Here is a 19,193-nt window from a genome sequence, read left to right as displayed (position 1 = left end):
CCCAGTAGCAATATAGAGTGGCAGTACAGTACACAGCAGGGAACGCAGGCACAGGACACATCCAGAACAATCAGAGGTTCAAGAAACTTCAGCAGATGTAGATGTGCAAGAGAGGAAATAACTAGTCAACTCCTGATGAACTGCCCAAGTACTTCTTTTGCAGTGTCATTATGACATATGTAATTGTGTTCCAGAATGTGGCCACACAATGATGTACTATGCTGGGCCACCATCTGTCATTTTCAGTTTTACGAAGTCTAAATGCCTGGCAGGTACCGAAACTGGCAACATTTTAGTACTCATTTTAAAATATGTGGGTACCAGGACCTAAACAAATACGCAATAAGACTAGATACTAACTTTATTCAAGATTAAGGGCTTGTTCACACTAGGCTGTTTTGCCAACGCTTGCCAAACGCCCCTATAGCGCTTGGCAAGCGTTGGTCCGGTGTTTGCGGAGCGTTTTTAACGCTCGGCAAACGCCGCATGCGCGGTTTAGCGGAGGTTGCTAGGCGTTTGCCGAGCGTTAATAACGCCCCACAAACGCCTATAATGCATTTGAGTGGTGTTACCGCTCCGCAAACACCCCGCAACCGCACCGCAAATGCCGGCCGGGCGTTTGCGGAGCGGCACCATAGACGAGAATAGGAGGCTTCAAAGCCTCCTGACTCGACCAGAGGAGTCCGTTTTGCCGCGACGCAACGCGACGCAAACGCTCCTGTTAGAACAGCACCATGTGCTGTAATGTGCAGAATTGGCAGAGGCGTTTGGGAAGCGGTAAAAACGCTTCCCAAACGCCTCTCTGCCGCCTGCACACAAGGCTAGTGTGAACGTAGCCTTAGTTTGTGCAAGTACTGCATTTTGACAGCTTGCTGCCCGCCCACAGTAGTTTTACTGTAGGCAAGTGGCACAGGCAGGCCAGACAACATACCTGTACGCCGCCAGCTTGCCTGCGGATTTGAGGTGCACATGTATTCACCCCCTGCCTACCCGTGCTGCGATTGGGCACGGCACGAGTTTGGCAGCTGATTTCAATGATTTTGGCTGAAGTCAACTGATCAGCTGTGACCAATCTCACACACAGACACACTTCTGTGTTTAGAAACACAAAGAACTCTGTACAGCAATCTGTCAATTTCTTCTCCTTGAAAGGCAGGGAGAAAAAAAAAAGCCAGATAGTAAAAGTAATAGCAGCACACATTACACACTGTTAGGCACACAGTTAACCCCTTGATAACCCCTAGATGTTAAACTCTTCCCAGCCAGTGTCATTAAATTTACACTTATTGGGATTTTTTTTTACCAAAAAGATATGTAGCAAAAAATACATTTCGGTCTAAATTTATGAGAAAATTAGATTTTTTTATTGGATGTTTTATAGTAGAAAATATATATATTTTTAAATTTTTTTCAAAATGTTCAGTCATTTATATACTAAAAAAATAAAACAATCAAATACCACCTGAAAAAAATCTCTATTTGAGTGAAAAAAAAAAAAAAAAAAAAAAAAAAAAAAGGGGATATGAATTTTGCTTGGGTACAGCATAGTATGACCGCACAATTGCCAGTTAAATAGCACAGTGCTGATTAGCAAAAAATTGCCCGGGTCATGAAGGAGGTAAAACCTTCTGGAAATGAAGTGGTTAAGTTAACCACTTGGCAAATATCTCTAAAATGGGATCTTTGATGAAGTAAATAACTAGATAAGCGACCTAGATCACCTGCTTAGAAAGTTTGAATATTTAAGTTTTGGCTTCTGGTTGGGATTTATCATCAGGAATGTTCTAACCATCACAGAGGAAATGCAAGCCGACTTCTGCGAAAAAGGAGGCAGCAGACAAAGCGACTATGACCAGCAACTTAAGAGTCTTTGTTTAACATCCCTCAACTTCCTGCATTCTCTCAAGTCTGCTTCCTGTAGGTCACCAAACCACAAGTTACACATCCTGAAGTTCCTTTGTCATGAATCACAACTCGAGAAGAGCCTTTAAATTATGACACAAACATCAATAAATGCTAGGCAAGCACAACACAACTTTGCCCCCCATTCCAATTGGCCCAGCTGAGCAAGAGGTAGTACAGTCATTTGAGACGTTAGCGAAGCACTGCTGTTTTAAACTTTGTGACGGGTTTAAAAGGGAAAAAAATAAAATAAAAAATTCTATAATGTATATAATATTGTGCTCATGACATCACACGGGAACATGGGCTGAATTTGTGTTAAACACCACCCGTTCTGGAGCCCCTACAAGCTATCTTGTAGTGTCAGGTTTACATCAAATGCACCTCCTAAAAAAATGGAAAAACAACAAAAAAAACAAAACAAAATAAACCCACTACATTAAAAAGAAAACCAAGGGAGTGTTCGAAATCCTAAATCCTATTTCCAAAAACTTAAAAAAGAATTCCAAAAAAAAAAAAATAGAGTGCAAAATAACGTCACTCTGAATTGGATACTCCTAAGTAATAATAATAATAATCATTGAACAGAGTATTCACCACAACAAACCAATGTAAAAGTATTTTTCCTTTTCCCATCTAGCAGGCAAATGCAGATATCGGGTTGTTGAATTTAAACCTACCCCCTCCCACCTCGAGTGGGAATCTTCCCCCTTGAAAACTCAAAAGATATACAGAATTAAGCATCACCTGCAATGTCAGCGAAGTCCAGGAATTCATACAACCAAACCTTTAACCTCAACCTTTCTGCAGCAATGCTACATTGAGATTACAAAATAAAAAAATATATATATTTATATAAAATACATGTTCCAGTACTAGGAGTCAGTGGCTGCTACAGCCTTTGTTTCAGTTGGAAGGTCAGTGACACGCAAGCCACTGATGATGCAGCTGACTTTTCGGCACTCTCGTTCCTCAATGCCCTCTGCTTGTCGTTCGCCGTTCCAGAGACGTTTAAGGCGAAATTTGGGGGGCAAAGAGTCCTCCTTCTTTTCTACCACAACAGTATTAGTGGAAGTATCCTTAACTGCCTTGTCTCCAGCCTCAGCTGGTTGTTCTGTACCCTCCTTGGGGTAGTTCACTTGAAGTGAAACTGTGGGGAAATTTGGCCAGGAAGGGGCAGCGGGTTTGATAAATGTATGCCTGTCCTTCTCAGCAACTGGTCTTGGAGATGGTTTCTCTTCATCACTCTCAAACTCTTCTTTGTCTGGATGGTCTGAAAGCTCCGCTTCCTCCTCAGAGATCACCTCATCGTCGGACACGGGCTCCACCTTCACAGGTGGTAAGGGAGCTTGTGGAGGAAGAGGTCTCATCATAGCCTCTGGAGTTTGGGGCTGCTCCCTATTCCTCCGTCCCATTGGGGGAGGCTGCAGCTTAATAGGGAATGCTGGCTGCTCCTCAGGAGGATAAGGGCGCTGAGGTGGTGGCATCATAAAACTGGGCATTCTTGGTAAAGTCCGTGGACTTAGATGGTAGTTAAGTACAGAGCAAGCCTGAGCCTGCAGGTAGTGTTTCATCTCTTCCGGGTTGAAGTTAAAGCAGCTGCCACTCTGAAAAGCTGGGCTTAGTCCAGGAGAGGGACTGTAAGAAAAGACTGTTGGAGTCAAAGACAAGGCAGGGGAGATGGGCACATTAAGTAACCCTCCACGTCCAGGAAGAGGAGAGACCGCAAAAGGACTGTGGGGATCTGCATACATTCCAGGCATTGGGAATACTGGAAGCATGAGATCAGATTTATGCTTCTGGAGGCCATGGGTGCCAGGGCCAATTGTGTTTCGTGAGGACATCAGGTCTGCGCTGCGGCGCCATTCTGAGTGTAAGTCCTCAGGGTCTGAAGGCATCTGTTTGCGTTCACCAATATCATTCAAGGATTCACGGCTGGACTGTGCTGTGGAGCTCCCAGAGAAACGACTGACATGGGCATCTTCATTGGGGGAGTCCAGAGAAGAAAAGTGGAAGTGGGAGGAAGCTGAAGGAACTGGCGGAGCACTCTGAGGAACAGCACCTGCAAGACAAGAACAGTCATCAGTTGCAAAAAAAGAAGCTCAAATACCCAGGCAGCCTGAAGAGGAGGCTTACTCCTAGCAAACAAGGAAGCCTGCAAATTAAAACCAAAACATAAAAAGTTCCAGGAAATGTGTATTGAAAAAACACATAAGCAGCTACTATTGACATCTGGAGAAAAAAAAAAAAAAGAAAAAGATAACTATATGGTTCTCATGCCAACACATCAGCTTCAACACGGACTCAGAACAAGCATGCAGTACATACATGTTCTGATCTCATTCCAGCTTAACGAGCTGCATGCTTGTTCCAGGTGTGAGGCTCAAAATATTGAAGGCAGAAATTGCCAGGCATCTAGCATTTTAAAAAAAAGAGAGCAACAGTAGCAGCCTTTTTTTCGCCCAAAAGTGACCATACTCCAAGTTTTGAAAATGGCAAGTAACTAAGTGCAGCCATTCCTAAAAAGAAAGCAGCGCACTCCTGTCCAGATGCTCACACTGCTGAACTCGTCTGGGTTGAAGAATGAAACTCTCAAAAGACCACCTCAAAGGTCACTCCAGGTAGTGCAAATGATGGTGACCCTTGATATGCTCTGTGGATACCTTTGCTGGCCCCTACATCACAGTGAAGGAACATAGCAGGAACCACCACTATCATTCAACAATCTGGGAAGGATCTCATGCAACTCCTTCAATTTAGAGAAGTACAACAGTGCTGGCAGTAGGACAGGCAAACATCAGGGGCTCATTTAAACCTGCGTCAGTTTGTGAAAAGCGATCTGTGGTAGATTGCTATTCACAGAGCGGAGCAGGTGCCCAATTGCATTCTTCACAGGGAGGGACATGCTTCAATTATCCATAAAACGGTGACAGTCACTTTAAACTAGATCTGTTATGCACAAATACACAAATGTTTTAGGTTGTTAACAAAAATACTGTTACAGAATGGTGTCCTACATAATCTGTTATAAAGTGTTGATGAATTTAAAATATACCCTTTATTCTGAGATCATATTAAAACATTACCTTTTCATTTATTTATTTTAATAAGAACACAACCTTTGTTCTCAGCTGCATAAAGGTGGGAGTGGAGACTTTGGAGGGGGGGGCAGTCAGCAAGAGTCAGAGCAACATATTGATCTTCCCTTCAGCAACTGGTGGACAGGCAGGCTGAGGATTTTCAATGCTTACATGCAGTGCTTTTCTTTTTCATAAACATTTTGACTTGAAAGGAGTCTCTGAATATGCTAGGGCATGGATCTATAAACATTCTAGACTAATTGCCAGATTACTGTCCTTCAGACTTCAGGTTGGTTGGACTGTGGTCATTAGGAGTAGAAAACAGCCTACCTGTGATTAAACAATGCCTTGGGGCTTGGTCGTCAGTGAGGGTAAGAAAAGAACATATACCAGCAAGACCAGTGTGGTCAGGAGGATTACTGCCCTATCACTGGCATTGTTGGGAGCAAAAAGTGTTCCATTGTTGGTGTTAGTGGGAGGAATAGTGCCCCAACATTGGTTTCAGATAAAGGACTAGTTACCCATTGTGTCAGTGAAAGGAATCGTGCCCCATCATTGGTACCAGTGGAAGGAATGATGGCTCACTGTTTACGTCAGTGGAAAAAAAACAGTGCCCCAAGGGCTGCTTATGGGCATGCAAAGGGCCACAGTTTGGAAAAGTAATAGGTTTTTACCTTCATTCTATGCATGAAGGTAAAAAAAACAAAAACTTCCCCCTGCAGCTGCCCTAATACTTACTTGAGCCTGATCTAGCGATGTGCAGGAGAGCAGAGGCTCTCCCGGATCTCTCCCTCATTAGTTGAGACACAGCCATTGGTTCGCACTGCCTTCAATCACAGCCAGTGAGGAAGGAGCAGAGGGAGGGGCTGAAAAAAACCAAACCTTTTACAACCACTTTAACCCCTTCCTGCCGGCGCTTCCCGGCCTTTTAAGAGCTTCAGAAGCCGGGAGGGGGCTTAGGGATGTGACTGCCGTGACGTCACGGCAGTCACATGATCGGGAAAGGTCCTGATCGAAAGAGCAGACCAGTGTGCTGGTAACGCGCAGGGTGCGCGCTCTCAGCACATATGTTTTTGTTAATTGCACGCAAATGTGCGGCAGATCGGCGTCTAGGTTCACACGCCGGGAGGTTGCACATTTGTGTGCGGCCGGCATGAAGAGGTTAAGCATGCAGATAATCTTATAGGAAGTTTGAGTGGTCTGGTGAAAAAAAAAAATTCTTTTTAAAGTTGTATTAGGTGGTAGCATCCTATAGCGTGGCTTATTTACCAGGTACAGCACAAATCTACAAACACTGACAGTGTTGAGATATTGAACTTAAAGCCTGGGTGAAAAATCAAATCCTATGAACATTAACTGCAAGCATCAATAAGGTTTTGCTTTGTGCCACCTTCACCAGTTGGTGTTAGAGCAGAATTGAAACCTAAAATTCCTCTTCTTACAAAGTTGTGTTTCCGATGTACTTTGTTTGCCCATGGCAAAAGGTATTAAGAAAAAAAAAACCCACACACACACACTTGTACATGCCTCGAGCAAATGTTTGCATGCCAATAGGAGGCCCAAAAAAAAAGGAAATACCACCAAAGGTTCACGCAGGCTCATCTTGGACTTTATAACACATTTTACCCCAAAACTGCTGCATTTCAAACCTCCAAAGAACACTTTACCCAGAATCAAGAATCCCTATCCCCTTCTGAGAACAAAGTTCATATTCTCAGAATTACAGTAGGGAAATTCCTCCAGACTTCACACTTTTAATGAAAAAGAGAAGTACATTGCTCAACCATGTAGATTATGTAGGATACAGACAGACTAGGGCTTCCAAGGTAAAACAAGGAAGGAGGTAATCTTGTAAAAAGGGCAGCACAACAATGACTGCAAATTGTAAATTCTAAATGTACTGTGGAAACTAGATTTTCATAAAGTGTGGCTTTCGTTTTATTTCTCTATGTTGGTACGGATTCCCACATTAAGTGCTTTACTGCATCACAATCCACGGATTTAATTCCCCTTCTACATCTCACATCTTTACCCGTGTACATACTAGTAATCTGATCATATGATTCTCAGTGTACGCCACTTGACGATGACAGTATGTATCAGCTGGCACTAAAGAAATGGGGGAAGATGGCACTCAGATTATGGAACCTTGCAAGTACCACCACACCAAAAGGTAACGTAGAGGTAGCTGTACTAACACCAAATGCAATACAATCCCGTGCACAGCAATGAAGGAAAGAAGGGCCCCTTGATCAAGGTGCAAACATGCAAAGGGGAGTCCTACAAAGTAACCAGTACTGCCCACAGGCAGCATTCTTCAAACAATCGATTTGCTTTAGGTTCTCTTATTTTGTGGGCATCATCACAGACAGTACATTACATTATCTCCTAGATTGTAAACTCGAAAGAGCAGAGCCCTCGAACCCCTTGTGTATTGTATTGTTACTGTCTTGTCTCATGTTCTGTCCCCCCTGCTACTGTACAGCGCTGAGCATACCCTTTGGCGCTATATAAATACTGTATAATAATAATATTTATACAGGATTTATATAGCGCTAACAGTTTGCGCAGCGCTTTACAATACAAAGGGAGACAATACAGCAACAATAAAAGTTCAATACAAGAGGGATAGGAGGGCACTAACCTGTTTGAAACCTGGCCTCATTACATGTAGCATTTACTAGCCTCACAGCTTGGTTTAGGCACAAGTAATCTATCTGCAATTGCGCTGTCAAAATAAAACTCCTACTACAGCTATCAGATGCTGAAAACGCATTTACCAAGATCAATTGGACATATACAGCCACTACTGGAGCAATTTCCCCGACTTCCCTTCTGAACGTCAGAAATATTAAATACACAATCCCTGGAATTCATCAAGACTGACACAGACAGATTATGCAAGTGTCTCTCATACATTGTAAAAGCGATGCTGAATGCACCAACTTCATGTACCTGTCTAGGACCTGAGTTTGGCTCATGCTGCGCCATCTTTAGAATGCACAGAAAGACACAATGTAAACGTGGTGTATTCCAGAACTAAATTTGGTGCAGGAGTCGCTGTCAGAACCAAAAGTGGTTGCAAATGCTTCATGAATTTGGCACAATTAACAAAAGGGATTGTCAGAAAAGTGGTGCAGCAGCTTTATTGAATCCCCCCCATCCCACCAATATGCTCCTTCAGCATGCGTGAGAATACGCACATTGTTTTAAACAACAAAGTAGTAGAATTAGGAGCTCCTTAAATGGCAACATTTGATTTAATTAAAAAAAAAAAAAAATTAACCAGTTTTTTACTCACTAATTTAAAATTTTCTTTGTTCTACTAATAGAAACTTTTATATAAAAACCTAAAACATAAATGAAGAGAAAAAAGAAAAAAATTACATAGTGTGTGTTTTAATGGTGACATATGTGGGTACAAAGGCAACACCCAGATTCCTTGAGAAGACGTGTAATCAGTGCATTGGCTTGCAGTCTTCCTTACATTACGGCAATGACTAAGGCCACAGGCCAAAACCGGGTAAGCCTTTGTATTTATTGTACTCTACCTGCATTAATAACATCATCATATTTGGAGGAACGGGTTGGCGGCTTTCCATTTCCAACATTATGCAATGGTGATGTAGCCTTCCCAGAAGCAGCTAAAGATCATGGCCGTGTCACCAGTGTTTACAAAAGTCAGGAAGTGGACTCCATTAAACTAGAAGTATCTTAATCTTTAAATGGAATGTTTTGTATACATGCAGAACTGTATACACCCTTTTATTTGGTTGGATTGTGAATGTCCTAAACTGCAGACAAACCTCTATGGTAAGAAACCAAATTGCTACATGCTCAGCCATATACCTTGCAGAACCTCCAGGAAATTGGACAAACATAGTGGTCTGGAAAGGGGTTCACCTCAGCCCCATCCATGATTCTACAAAGAATGGGGAGATGATCCATCTCAAGAATGAACAAAGCTTCAACTGAAGTCACCATATTTAACAATCCTGGGCTTTGTGGCTCATGGCAATCTCTATGAAGTGACAATACATACGGCACCATTGTTGTAATTCCTTACATATACCCAGTGAAGTGCCTGGTCTCAGAAGATACACAGAGAGGAAACAAATCCTCCTACATAAGTTGTACATGTTTATTTGCAGTCTTCTCTACATCCAAAGTGTTGAGTTTATAAAGCTTGTCTAAGAGTACAGAAAAAAAGGGGACGGGTGCTGAAGTTACAATCAGTAAGGAGAGCTCTGAGAGCTGATTGGAGGAAAGGGACCCCCCCCCCCCCTTTAATACAGCACACAGGAACAGAGCTGAGGCTGCCAATCATAGGCTGTTCCCTCCCCATCACCATTTGTTTCTTGGTGTCAAGGAAACTTGTCAGAAGTAACTCATGCTTCTAGCAGAGGAATGGGGCAGTGGACAGAAATTACAGTTGGATTGCTCTGGATTGAGACAAGCACACACGATAGAGGGATATGCTTTTTTTCATATTTTCATTGTTTACAACCACCTATACATGTCTACTTCCAATTTACAGGATTTAAACATGAACATTTTATTCTTTAAGAACATAACATTTCCTAATATTGATAACAATTAGATAAATAAAAGAAAATCAAAATATGAAATAAAAATTGAGAAATTACATTGAAAAAAGTATGTTCTTCTAAATGTCACAGTAACAACAAAAGTGTGCAGGTTTACCATTTGGTCTGATGTTGATGAAAGGATAATTGGGCATGACCAGTTTGTTGAAGTTGAATTTATAGGTGAACCTCTTCCCCTTTGTTTTATGCAGGATCCTTTTATTGTAATAATATCTGAAAATGAAAAAAAAAAAAAAAACCCAACATGTTAGCAAGCTGAAAAATGGACAATTCCGAGATCATTGAACATAGCTTGAGGACAGCCATGGCTGGAACCATCACAGGTTCCCCAGAACTCAAACCATGAAGGAGAAAAATAGGATATTTGTATAGTTGCCTCACCTTTACCAAGACTGATATTGGATAATAACAGCACCAAAATAAGCTGAAGTAATTTACCTGGGAACCTTAGCTACACAGGCAATAATGGAAGTGAGCAGTGTTTGTTACCAGACTTAGCAGCAAGAAGAGGAATAAGCCTTCCCCCCCCACCCTAGAAAAAAAAAAAAAAAAAAAAAAAAAAAAAAGAAGAAGAAGGGAGGTGCTCATGAATAGCAGAACAAAGGTTCTCAAACCAGCATTGAAAAGCTTGTGCCCACGAATCGAGGAGCGTGCATCGTATCCCTACATTATTCATCAAAGAAAACTCCACTTAAAAGTCAACAGAACAGAATAATGTATACATTATTGCTTGTACTTTGTGGCAGTTTTAGAAAATAGTGACTACTGAATTCAATCATTTTATCTTCTTTTGCCACCTCAATAACTGGGGGTATTTGATTACAGAACCCTGCTTGTGATATCAGCTCATCTCCTCCCACAGATCTGCACTGAACACAAACTTAAAGTCGTTCTACAGCCTTACGCATCTTTTACCTTAAAAGCAGAGTTCCACCTGAAAAAAATAAGTCAGCAGCTACAAAAACCTGTAGCTGCCGACTTTTAAAAAACAGACATTTACCTGTCCCTCGGTCCAGCGGTGTCCTCACCACTGCTGATTTCACCGGGTGTCTTCTCGCACCAGCATCTTCAGCATGGGCACTCGGCTGTGAGCTTGCGACTTCACAGCCGGGTGCCCACTGCGCATGCAAATTCAGGTACCCGCTCCGCCAAGGTGCCAATCCTTAATGGGGAGTGGGAGACAAAGACTTAAAGTGGAACTCCCCCACAGCCCACTCTTATACTTACCGGAGCCTGATCTTGATCCAGCAACGTGCATGAGAGCAGCATCTCCCTGGGCTCTCTACCTCCTCACAGGGTAAACTGATAGCAGTGGGAGACATAGGCTCTTGCTGCTCTCAATCAAATCTTATGATGGAGGGGGGCTGCAGTGTACAAAACCATTGCACAGAGCAGGAGTGTGTAAAAGGTTTATTTAAAAAAACAAAAAAAAACAAACTAGAGTTTAGAATTACTTGAAGTTAGACATTTGCTAATGCAGTTTCTTATGTTATGAACTTCTTTGACACACAAAGGATACAAGGCTAACAAGTCAGTGGGGAGGTGTTCTTTTGACTCATAGCACATTGAACTCTGATGTAACCTAATGCATATCTACACTGTAAAGACAAAGTCCACACGCCCATTGTACGTAAGACAGATACCAAGACTAGTCAGCCTGTACTGTAAGGAAGAGAGAGAGAGAGGAAGTTGCCTGTCCGTATGGCTGGGACACGGATGCTGCTATCAGCTGTAAACATTTGTGATTAGAGAGGCCAGAGGCTGCTTAGACAGCACTCGTGCAGCTTCATACACACAGCTAAATCCGGTCTATTGCTTTTCACGCTGTAGACACAGAAAACAGCCTGCAGGAAAAACAAAGTCTGTTACACAGTACATTTCCCCATAATACTTCAACAGAATAGTGTAGGAGCAGTTAATGCCAACATGATCATAACGATGCAAGTTTCAAGGCGCTTTATAATTGCTTCACTACTGACCAAACAAAGGACCTGGAACAAGCATGCCGCCAGTAAATGTCAGGTCTCCCAACACACACATGCTTGTGCTGGACTGGTGACTCCCTATGCAAGGGCTCTGACATGGAGCGATAACCACTTCAATCAGCAGGGGATCCCTGAGGAGCTCACCAGTGGAATCTGAGCCAAATGAGATGTCATTTTTTTACATTCATGCCTATTCAGTTTGTTTTTTGGTGGACACAATCTAGCTCTATGGGTGGCTGGATGTACACAGACTCCACTGTCAGTTTACCTCCAATCCTCCAGTTAGGTCCGCAAAAGCTCAAAAGGCCCCTTTTTATTAAAGTCTTATTTTTGTTGAGGAAACAAAATAGTCAGAAACAAACACCAAGTACAAGGCCTCTACGGGCGGGACACAGTTCTTTTTCTGTTTTTTTGCCAGACCTGGATGGTAGGCGGGTATAAATGGACACAAGTCTGTTTACATGCACCTGTCCACAGAGCTGCATGGAGCTTCCAATCAGATCCACCGGAAAAACTGACAGATGGACCCGATTAGAAAGCCCATGTGAAAGGACCCAAAGGAAGTATAACCATTATGGAGTGTGCACCTTCAAGAAGAGTCAGCAGTGGCAGCTTCCAGATTTCCACCCATACATATTCTGCTTATCCGCCTCCCATATAGTACAATGACGGGCGCAAGGCGGTTCTCTCGTTCTGGGAGGACGGCATATGTTGCGTCATGTGACCTCGTGACTTCATCAGGTCCTGATGAAGTCACGAGATGCAACGCGTCGACGGCAACGTGTGACGCACTTCCGGTGTGGCGCCATCTTTGTATACCCAACAAGCGCTTTTTCTTCATGCAGTACACCTGGCTAGTGTATGTGATGCAAGCTGTATACTGTGCCCATTGGATTCTACCTTGATACTACTGGACTTTGCTTTACACAAGAGATACCCATGTGAGTGCATTTCTGTTTTTTATTTATATGCCAACAAACAGTACTTCACTATGGAGTTTTGTTCTGTTATATGAGCATATGTGTTATGGCACCTATGGGAGTGTTAAGCTGTCTACCAATCGGTCCAGTGGAATGGTGAAAGTTTATCACCTGGGGATGTCATCTTAGTGATAGATTGGCGATCCAGAGGAGCTTTTTTGCTTTGTGGCCCTGCAGGGTCATGAAGTAGAGGTGGGAAGCCATTCTAGCTACTCCGTTGGGGATCACATCGAGGTCGTCTTTTCCACAACATGCATGAATGGGATGATCACCACACTGATATATGGACTTATTAGTCACTGTGTGCTTCACTTAATGTGCTGTTTTGATCCCTTCTAGGGATCTGTATCTTATCATCCTTTTATTATTGTGTCCTATAGGACTTGGGGGTCACGTTTTTATGATCCACGATTGGATTGGGGTCACTTCTCTGTTCAATCACGTTCATGTGTGTATTCTGTGTATTTGTGTATCATTATACATGTTTGTGAGATTTTAAGGTTTTACTGGCGCTGCATCATGTTATATGTGATTTATACTCATGCAATCCAATTCTAGTAAAGAAAAAGGGGGGGGGGGGCTTCGCATTTTTCAGATGTGGTGCGATTTCAGTCATACAAAATGATGGGCTCAAATCGCACCGCACAGAATTGCATGTACTTTGCATAGGAAAGTGGTGCAATTCCTGTGCGAATCACATCAGTGTGAACCCAGCCTCAAGCAAATGCACTGCGTTCTGCGACCTGCTTTGGGGGTGTCCTTTACTTTTAGTTGACACCCGCAGATCGCACAAGCACAGTGCGATTGCTATGCAGCACGGAAGTAACATTGTACTACTTTCGGGAAGTGATGATTTTTTTTTTTTTTTTTTTTTTACACACACAATTTGCTTATAGCAAAGAATTATTTTGCTATAAGCAAGCATTTACCTGAATGACATCGATTCATTCAGGGTTTTTTTTTTTTTGTGCTTAGCTGTGATTTGGCCACAGTTAATCACATGACATGTGCATGTGATCGCTGTGACCATTCACAGCTAGACACTAGTATACAATGGATGGCATGAATGAAGCCATCCATTGTATACAACTGTCATGTGACCTGCTGTGATTGGTCACACCAGGTCACATGGTACCGGTACTCAGATCTGTTATCGGCCGTGTCCAAGGTACACGGCTGGTGACAGATCGCGCCGCTGAGCGGCTCTGCAAGCGCGAAAACTGTGCATGTGCGGAAGGACGCCATATGGCGTCCACCCGGAAATCTAGCCTTTTCCTGGCCGCCAAACGGCTATTGGTTAAAAGTTTTTTTTTTTTTTTTTTTTTAACATGGCTGCTCTGTGCAATGGTTTTGCACAGAGCAGCGCCGATGCTCCTCTACTCTGATCCCCTGCCGGTACTCCAGGCCCCACCCTTCTGCCTAGTGCCCCAGCAAGCAGCTCGCTATGATGGCTCCCGAGCCGCTGCTCTGTGTGTCCATTTACACATGGAGCGCTGCTCGGCCCAGCCCCCACTCTCTCCTGACTCACTGACTGATGGAGAGTAGTGGGAGCACATGGCTTTCACTGCAGTCTCCACCAATGAGAGAGAGACCTGGAAGAGATGAGGCTCTCGTGCACATCACTTGATTGAGATAGGGCTCAGGTAAGTTTTGCCCAACTCCAAAAAAAATAATAAAAACAAAACAAAATGCAGAATAGTATATGAATGGACCCTAGGCTCCTATTACTCAAAGACTTACCAACTACTGACAGGGTTCCCAAGGCTTTGTACATTTTAGGTTTTACTCCAATCGGTTATCGTTCTCAAATACGTGCACAACAATATGCAGATATGTTTCATGTGCAAGTTTATTCCCCCGCAGGGGATACATTAAACATTTATCTTTGTCCACCAAAGAAGTAATTTGACCAGGAATGTCCAAATGTATACTTGCAACTGAAAAGAATATATATGATGATACCTAAAGGCAGCCTGCAGCAAATTCCACTACCTGCCAGCACCAACCAGTTTAAAAAAACTAAATCATAAAGAAAACACCTTCCTACATCCTTTCCGCTGTGGACATGATACATGCAAAGTCAGTGGGAGGAAATGTATCACAATTTTCAAAAAAGGCATGCGTTTCTATGCTTTGGAGTCACGACTGCTGTACAACATCCAAGTACAAGGATGTTTGTTGCCCGTGCAGGGGACTTAACAGGTGGCTGTGGGGGAGGACGCATAGGGAGGACGCATAGGTAACATAGCATTGGATGGAGCAAACACTTGAATTCAATATTAAATCTAAAAAAAACAAAAACACAAACCTGTAAATAATTCTACTGCCGGCTACCTTTCTAAAATGGACCATAAAACCCAAGCAGCAGGAAATAAAGTAAAATTTCCCCACAGATGGGCTTTAGCACCAAATGACTTGACAGAAAAAGTTGACCTAAAAGTTGACTGAGCCAGGTGGAAATGTATTAGTTGAACAGTGACTACGTCCTATCAGATGTAGTCCGTGTTAAAGGTATTGAGGCACAGTGGTGGCCTGAATCCAATAACCAGCAGTGGAGATTCTTTTTCTTTCATTCATGATGCTTAGCATGTATGGTGAAATTGATCTATTTTCTTTTATTCAGCCAACAGCCTTTGGACTATTACAAAATTCTCGTGTTCATTGCCAGACACCAGTGCACCCATCTGAATACTGCTTCCTCTACTTGGCCACGTCTGTTCATAAATGAACACAGGTCAAACCATAGATCTATACTGTATTAAATTCAAGCTTTCATTAAATTAACATCCATCATGGTTACTTTTACAAAACTGGTCATCTGTGAAAACAAAAAAAAAAAAACAAAAAAAACAAAAAACACACCAGACCTTGTGGCAACAGGGTTACGCTCTGTCTGTGTCAATGGACACGAGTCCATACAAATGCCCCCATTGGAATCTGCTTCCTATTGGGGGCACCAGCAAGAGGGTAGGAGCCAGGAGCACCGGAAGGGGACCCAAGAGGAGGAGGATCAGGGCTGCTCTGCACAACTCTATTGACACTTTTTTTTGTGTTTTTTTCCCTTTACAACCGCTTTAAAGCTTTAGCCAGACTTTGATTTTGCAGCAAGAGATACTTTAGCGGTACCCCATCATGGAGATTTCCCTAACCTGGATATACAACAGGAATAGGAAATTTTTCAAAACGAGGGGAAATTCCCACTAAGTTGTCACCCTTTCCACCCCCCCATTCACACATTCCATTCAAGCAGATTGATACATTTTTGGCAGGTTTTCATTCCCCATAGAAATACATGGAAACGCATGGTTTCCTGAGCTTAGTGCGTTGTCGCGCGGACAAGAGCGTTTTTCTGGCATGGCAAAACATGGCAACAACTAATGTCACAGATGGCGACATTTCTCTATTGGCGAATACAGAAAACAGTAGACGTCAAAAAGCCCAAAACATACCTGAAAAAATTATGCACGAAATGTGCATAAAAAGCATGACAAAATGCACAAAAGCACTACGCTCAGCTGTGAATGGGGCCCAACAGGCTTCCCCACCTACAGATTTCCCCTCTAATAGTATACCTGTGAAAGCTGAAAAAATGAAAGGGAAAATTCACCAGGAACATAGCCTATTAAAAATTCTGACAGGTTCTACCTCTTCCACATTAAAATGTACTTTTTCCAACATAAAATTAGGAGCATGGATTCAAAGCTCCATAATGGGACCTGAAGCGTTGGCAATGGTCATGTGTCCCCCTGTTATCCAACCCCAGTCCTGGAAATGATTTTATCATCAGATCACATTATTAACGTCTTGGCATTTGGACAGACAGCTAGCACCAGAGCGACTAGAGCAGCCAGTAAAGAGGGGCAAGTATTGCTGCTTCTCGAAGTATTAAATCCAGTATGAGGGTCAAGTTAAACTAGAAGACTCAATACAACTCAGCGGGCCCCTTGCCCAGTACAATCACATTAGTAGCAAAACTGAAGAATGTTGCAATCCCAATGTGAATGTACATTAAACACACTACAGCCCTCAAAGTTATATTCAGCTGCTCCTCTGTTTCAAAGTAAATCTCTATAAATAGATGAGAACACTCATGAATGGAACATTGTGAACAGGGACTACACTTCAATCTAACACCTGTACAAGGAATTTAGCCGGGAGAAGACCCACCCTGTGTCATTATGTCTGATTAATGGAAGGTCCTGTGATCAGCTTTCCAGCCAAGCGGTTTATTTTACAGAACAGAGAGTAAGGCTGGCCTTACACAAGTCATTTTCTGTAGTTCAACCTGCCGGCTGAAAGAAAATGACTTGATTTCCCCAAGCACATACTATGTGCATGGGGGGGAATGCTTTCCACTGAGGCAGTGGGGAGATTTCCATACCATCAGTACACTCATCAGCACTGCCGATGCCGATCAAGAGAGATGCTCTGACATGAAGAAAACCCTTCCTCAACCAACATGGCCCCCTTGTCCGAACAGTGCTGGAGATGGTGTATCAAATCAATAAGTGAGCGCAACCTTAAAGTAAGTGGATAGCAGCTAGCATAAAAAAGGCAAAACCTCTGCACCTCGGAAAAAAAAGTCACAAAATCAAATATGCAGCGCTAAATCTATAATCAACTGGTATGATACAACAATAATGATGTGCATAATCAAGGGTTAGTCAATACTAAGCGCGCAAGAATCTGCTGTGCAAAGTCCAAGTTGTTGCTAATAGTAACGCATTCCAAGGGTGACAATGGTGTGACAAGTGATGCTCAGTGATCCGTAATTTCCGCTTGCTGGTGAAGAGGATCTGGTTCAATAATGCACTTACCAGAGATACATATAATATGAGCATTATATGTATATCATCACTCACTCTCAGGGGACACCTCAGGCTCACCGGTAGGTCCAACGAGAGTGAGTCCTATCATTCCCGAGTGTTCACCACCAGTGCCGGATGTTTCCATGATCGCTGACCAGACGCAGACGTCACTGCGGATATGAGATACATATAATGCTCATATTATATGTATCTCTGGTAAGTGCATTATTGAACCAGATCCTCTTCACCAGCAAGCGGAAATTACGGATCACTGAGCATCACTTGTCACACTCAGTTTAATGACTGTTCAACCATTGTCACCCTTGGAATGCGTTACTATTAGCAACAACTTGGACTTTGCACAGCAAATTCTTGCACTCTTAGTATTGACTAACCCTTGATTATGCACATCATTATTGTTGTATCATACCAGTTGATTATAGATTTAGTGCTGCATATTTGATTTAGTGCTGGAGATGGCATTCCAAATCAGTAATAAGGAAAAGACCGGATGCAGAGAGACTACAGGCAATTGGTGGCTTCTCCATTGTTCTCTGCCTGCCATTTATTTGGCACAACTTTCAGGGAACAGGGTTCCTCTGTAAACCGCTGTCCAGACCAACACAACCACATTGCAGTTTGCCAAATCTAAACAATTAAAACTGAAAGAATTGTGCATAGCCCATAGATAGCATTACTGCAGTGTGCAGTGTGCGCCTTAAAAATGAGTGTTGATGTGACTTGTATGTATTTAAAGTGGTTGTAAAGGCTGAAAGCGTTTTCTATTCTATGCACGAAGGTAAAAAGTACAACCGAAAAAAAAAAACCTGTGCACTGCTCCCCCTTCAGCCCTTCCCTCCCCTCCCCTCCGTACTCTCCTCAGTCCGATCCCCTGACGTGCATGGGAGCCTTGGCTGTCCCAGGTCTCTCTTTTATTGACGGAGACACAGCAGTAGGAGCCAATGGGCCAAGGTGGACAGAGTGGGGAGCAGGGCCAAGACGCAGCCCTATGTGTCACATAGAGCAGGGCTTGGGAGCGAGCACGCACCAGTGCCCCCCCTAGTAAGCGGCTTGCTACTGGGGGCACTGGTCAAGGGGGAGGAGACCGGAGACCGAGAAGAGGGCTGTGGCTGCTCTGTGCAAAAAACACTGCACAGAGTAGAAGAGTATGACTTTCTATAAACAAAAAAAACCCAAACCTTTATTATCACTTTAGCGTGACTGCGCATCTACTTAATACTGTACAAAAAAACTGTGTAAAATTAGGGAATAGTTAAGACCAGTTAGATTTTTTTTTTTGCCTGCTAAGCTGCAATTACATTTTTGTTCTGGACACCGTGAGTATAGTAACTTTTGGAATCTAAAAATCCAAACATTGCACATAACCAAACATTATACTAGAATAACTAGTACATTCTGCCAATAGGAGGATGCAGTTTCTTTGCCCTGTACTTATAACTAATCTACGCTTCAGCCAAACTGAAAGATAAAATGTGACCCAAGATACTAGATAAGATACTTCTCACCCTTTCTAAAGTTCAAATGGACATGCAAGAGTAGGCACGCAGCTCAGGCAAGGAATATTCTTTACTGTTTATTCTAGAACTGAAAAAAATAAAAATATAGCAGCTACAGCATGTAAAAGTGGGACAGCATTGCCATTGAAGATGCAAGCCAAACCTGCATCACAAAACACATGGCTTCCCTTCATCCAAATTAATTTACAGTTAGGTCCAGAAGCAAGTGTCTATTCAGGAACCTCTGGATGAAGTCAGGAAGCATGCTTACAAATTGCTCAATATTAGACTGCTCTGGCCAGTGTCATTGGTGC

The 19,193-nt window shown here is 42.8% G+C and overlaps 1 protein-coding gene across 1 annotated transcript in view; it reads right to left on the bottom strand.

The window, feature by feature from the left end:
* Positions 1 to 1,497: 1,497 nt before the first annotated feature.
* ETV3 (ETS variant transcription factor 3) overlaps positions 1,498 to 19,193 on the bottom strand; it is a 51,564-nt gene continuing 33,868 nt past the window's right edge. Inside the window, exons 4-5 of the mRNA XM_089659317.1 lie at positions 9,687 to 9,802; positions 1,498 to 3,964 (exon numbers count right to left, since the gene is read on the bottom strand). Coding sequence (XP_089515443.1) covers positions 2,778 to 3,964; positions 9,687 to 9,802 — 1,303 coding nt within the window. The 3' untranslated portion in view covers positions 1,498 to 2,777. The remainder of the gene's footprint in view (positions 3,965 to 9,686; positions 9,803 to 19,193) is intronic.

This window comes from Staurois parvus, unplaced genomic scaffold (assembly GCF_062004578.1).
Source record: "Staurois parvus isolate SC_StPar_1 unplaced genomic scaffold, SC_StPar_1.0 ptg001146l, whole genome shotgun sequence".
In the NCBI taxonomy this organism is placed as follows: Eukaryota; Metazoa; Chordata; class Amphibia; order Anura; family Ranidae; genus Staurois; species Staurois parvus.
The sequence above is the reverse complement of the archived record's forward strand: the minus strand, read 5'-3'. Positions and strand labels throughout refer to the sequence as shown.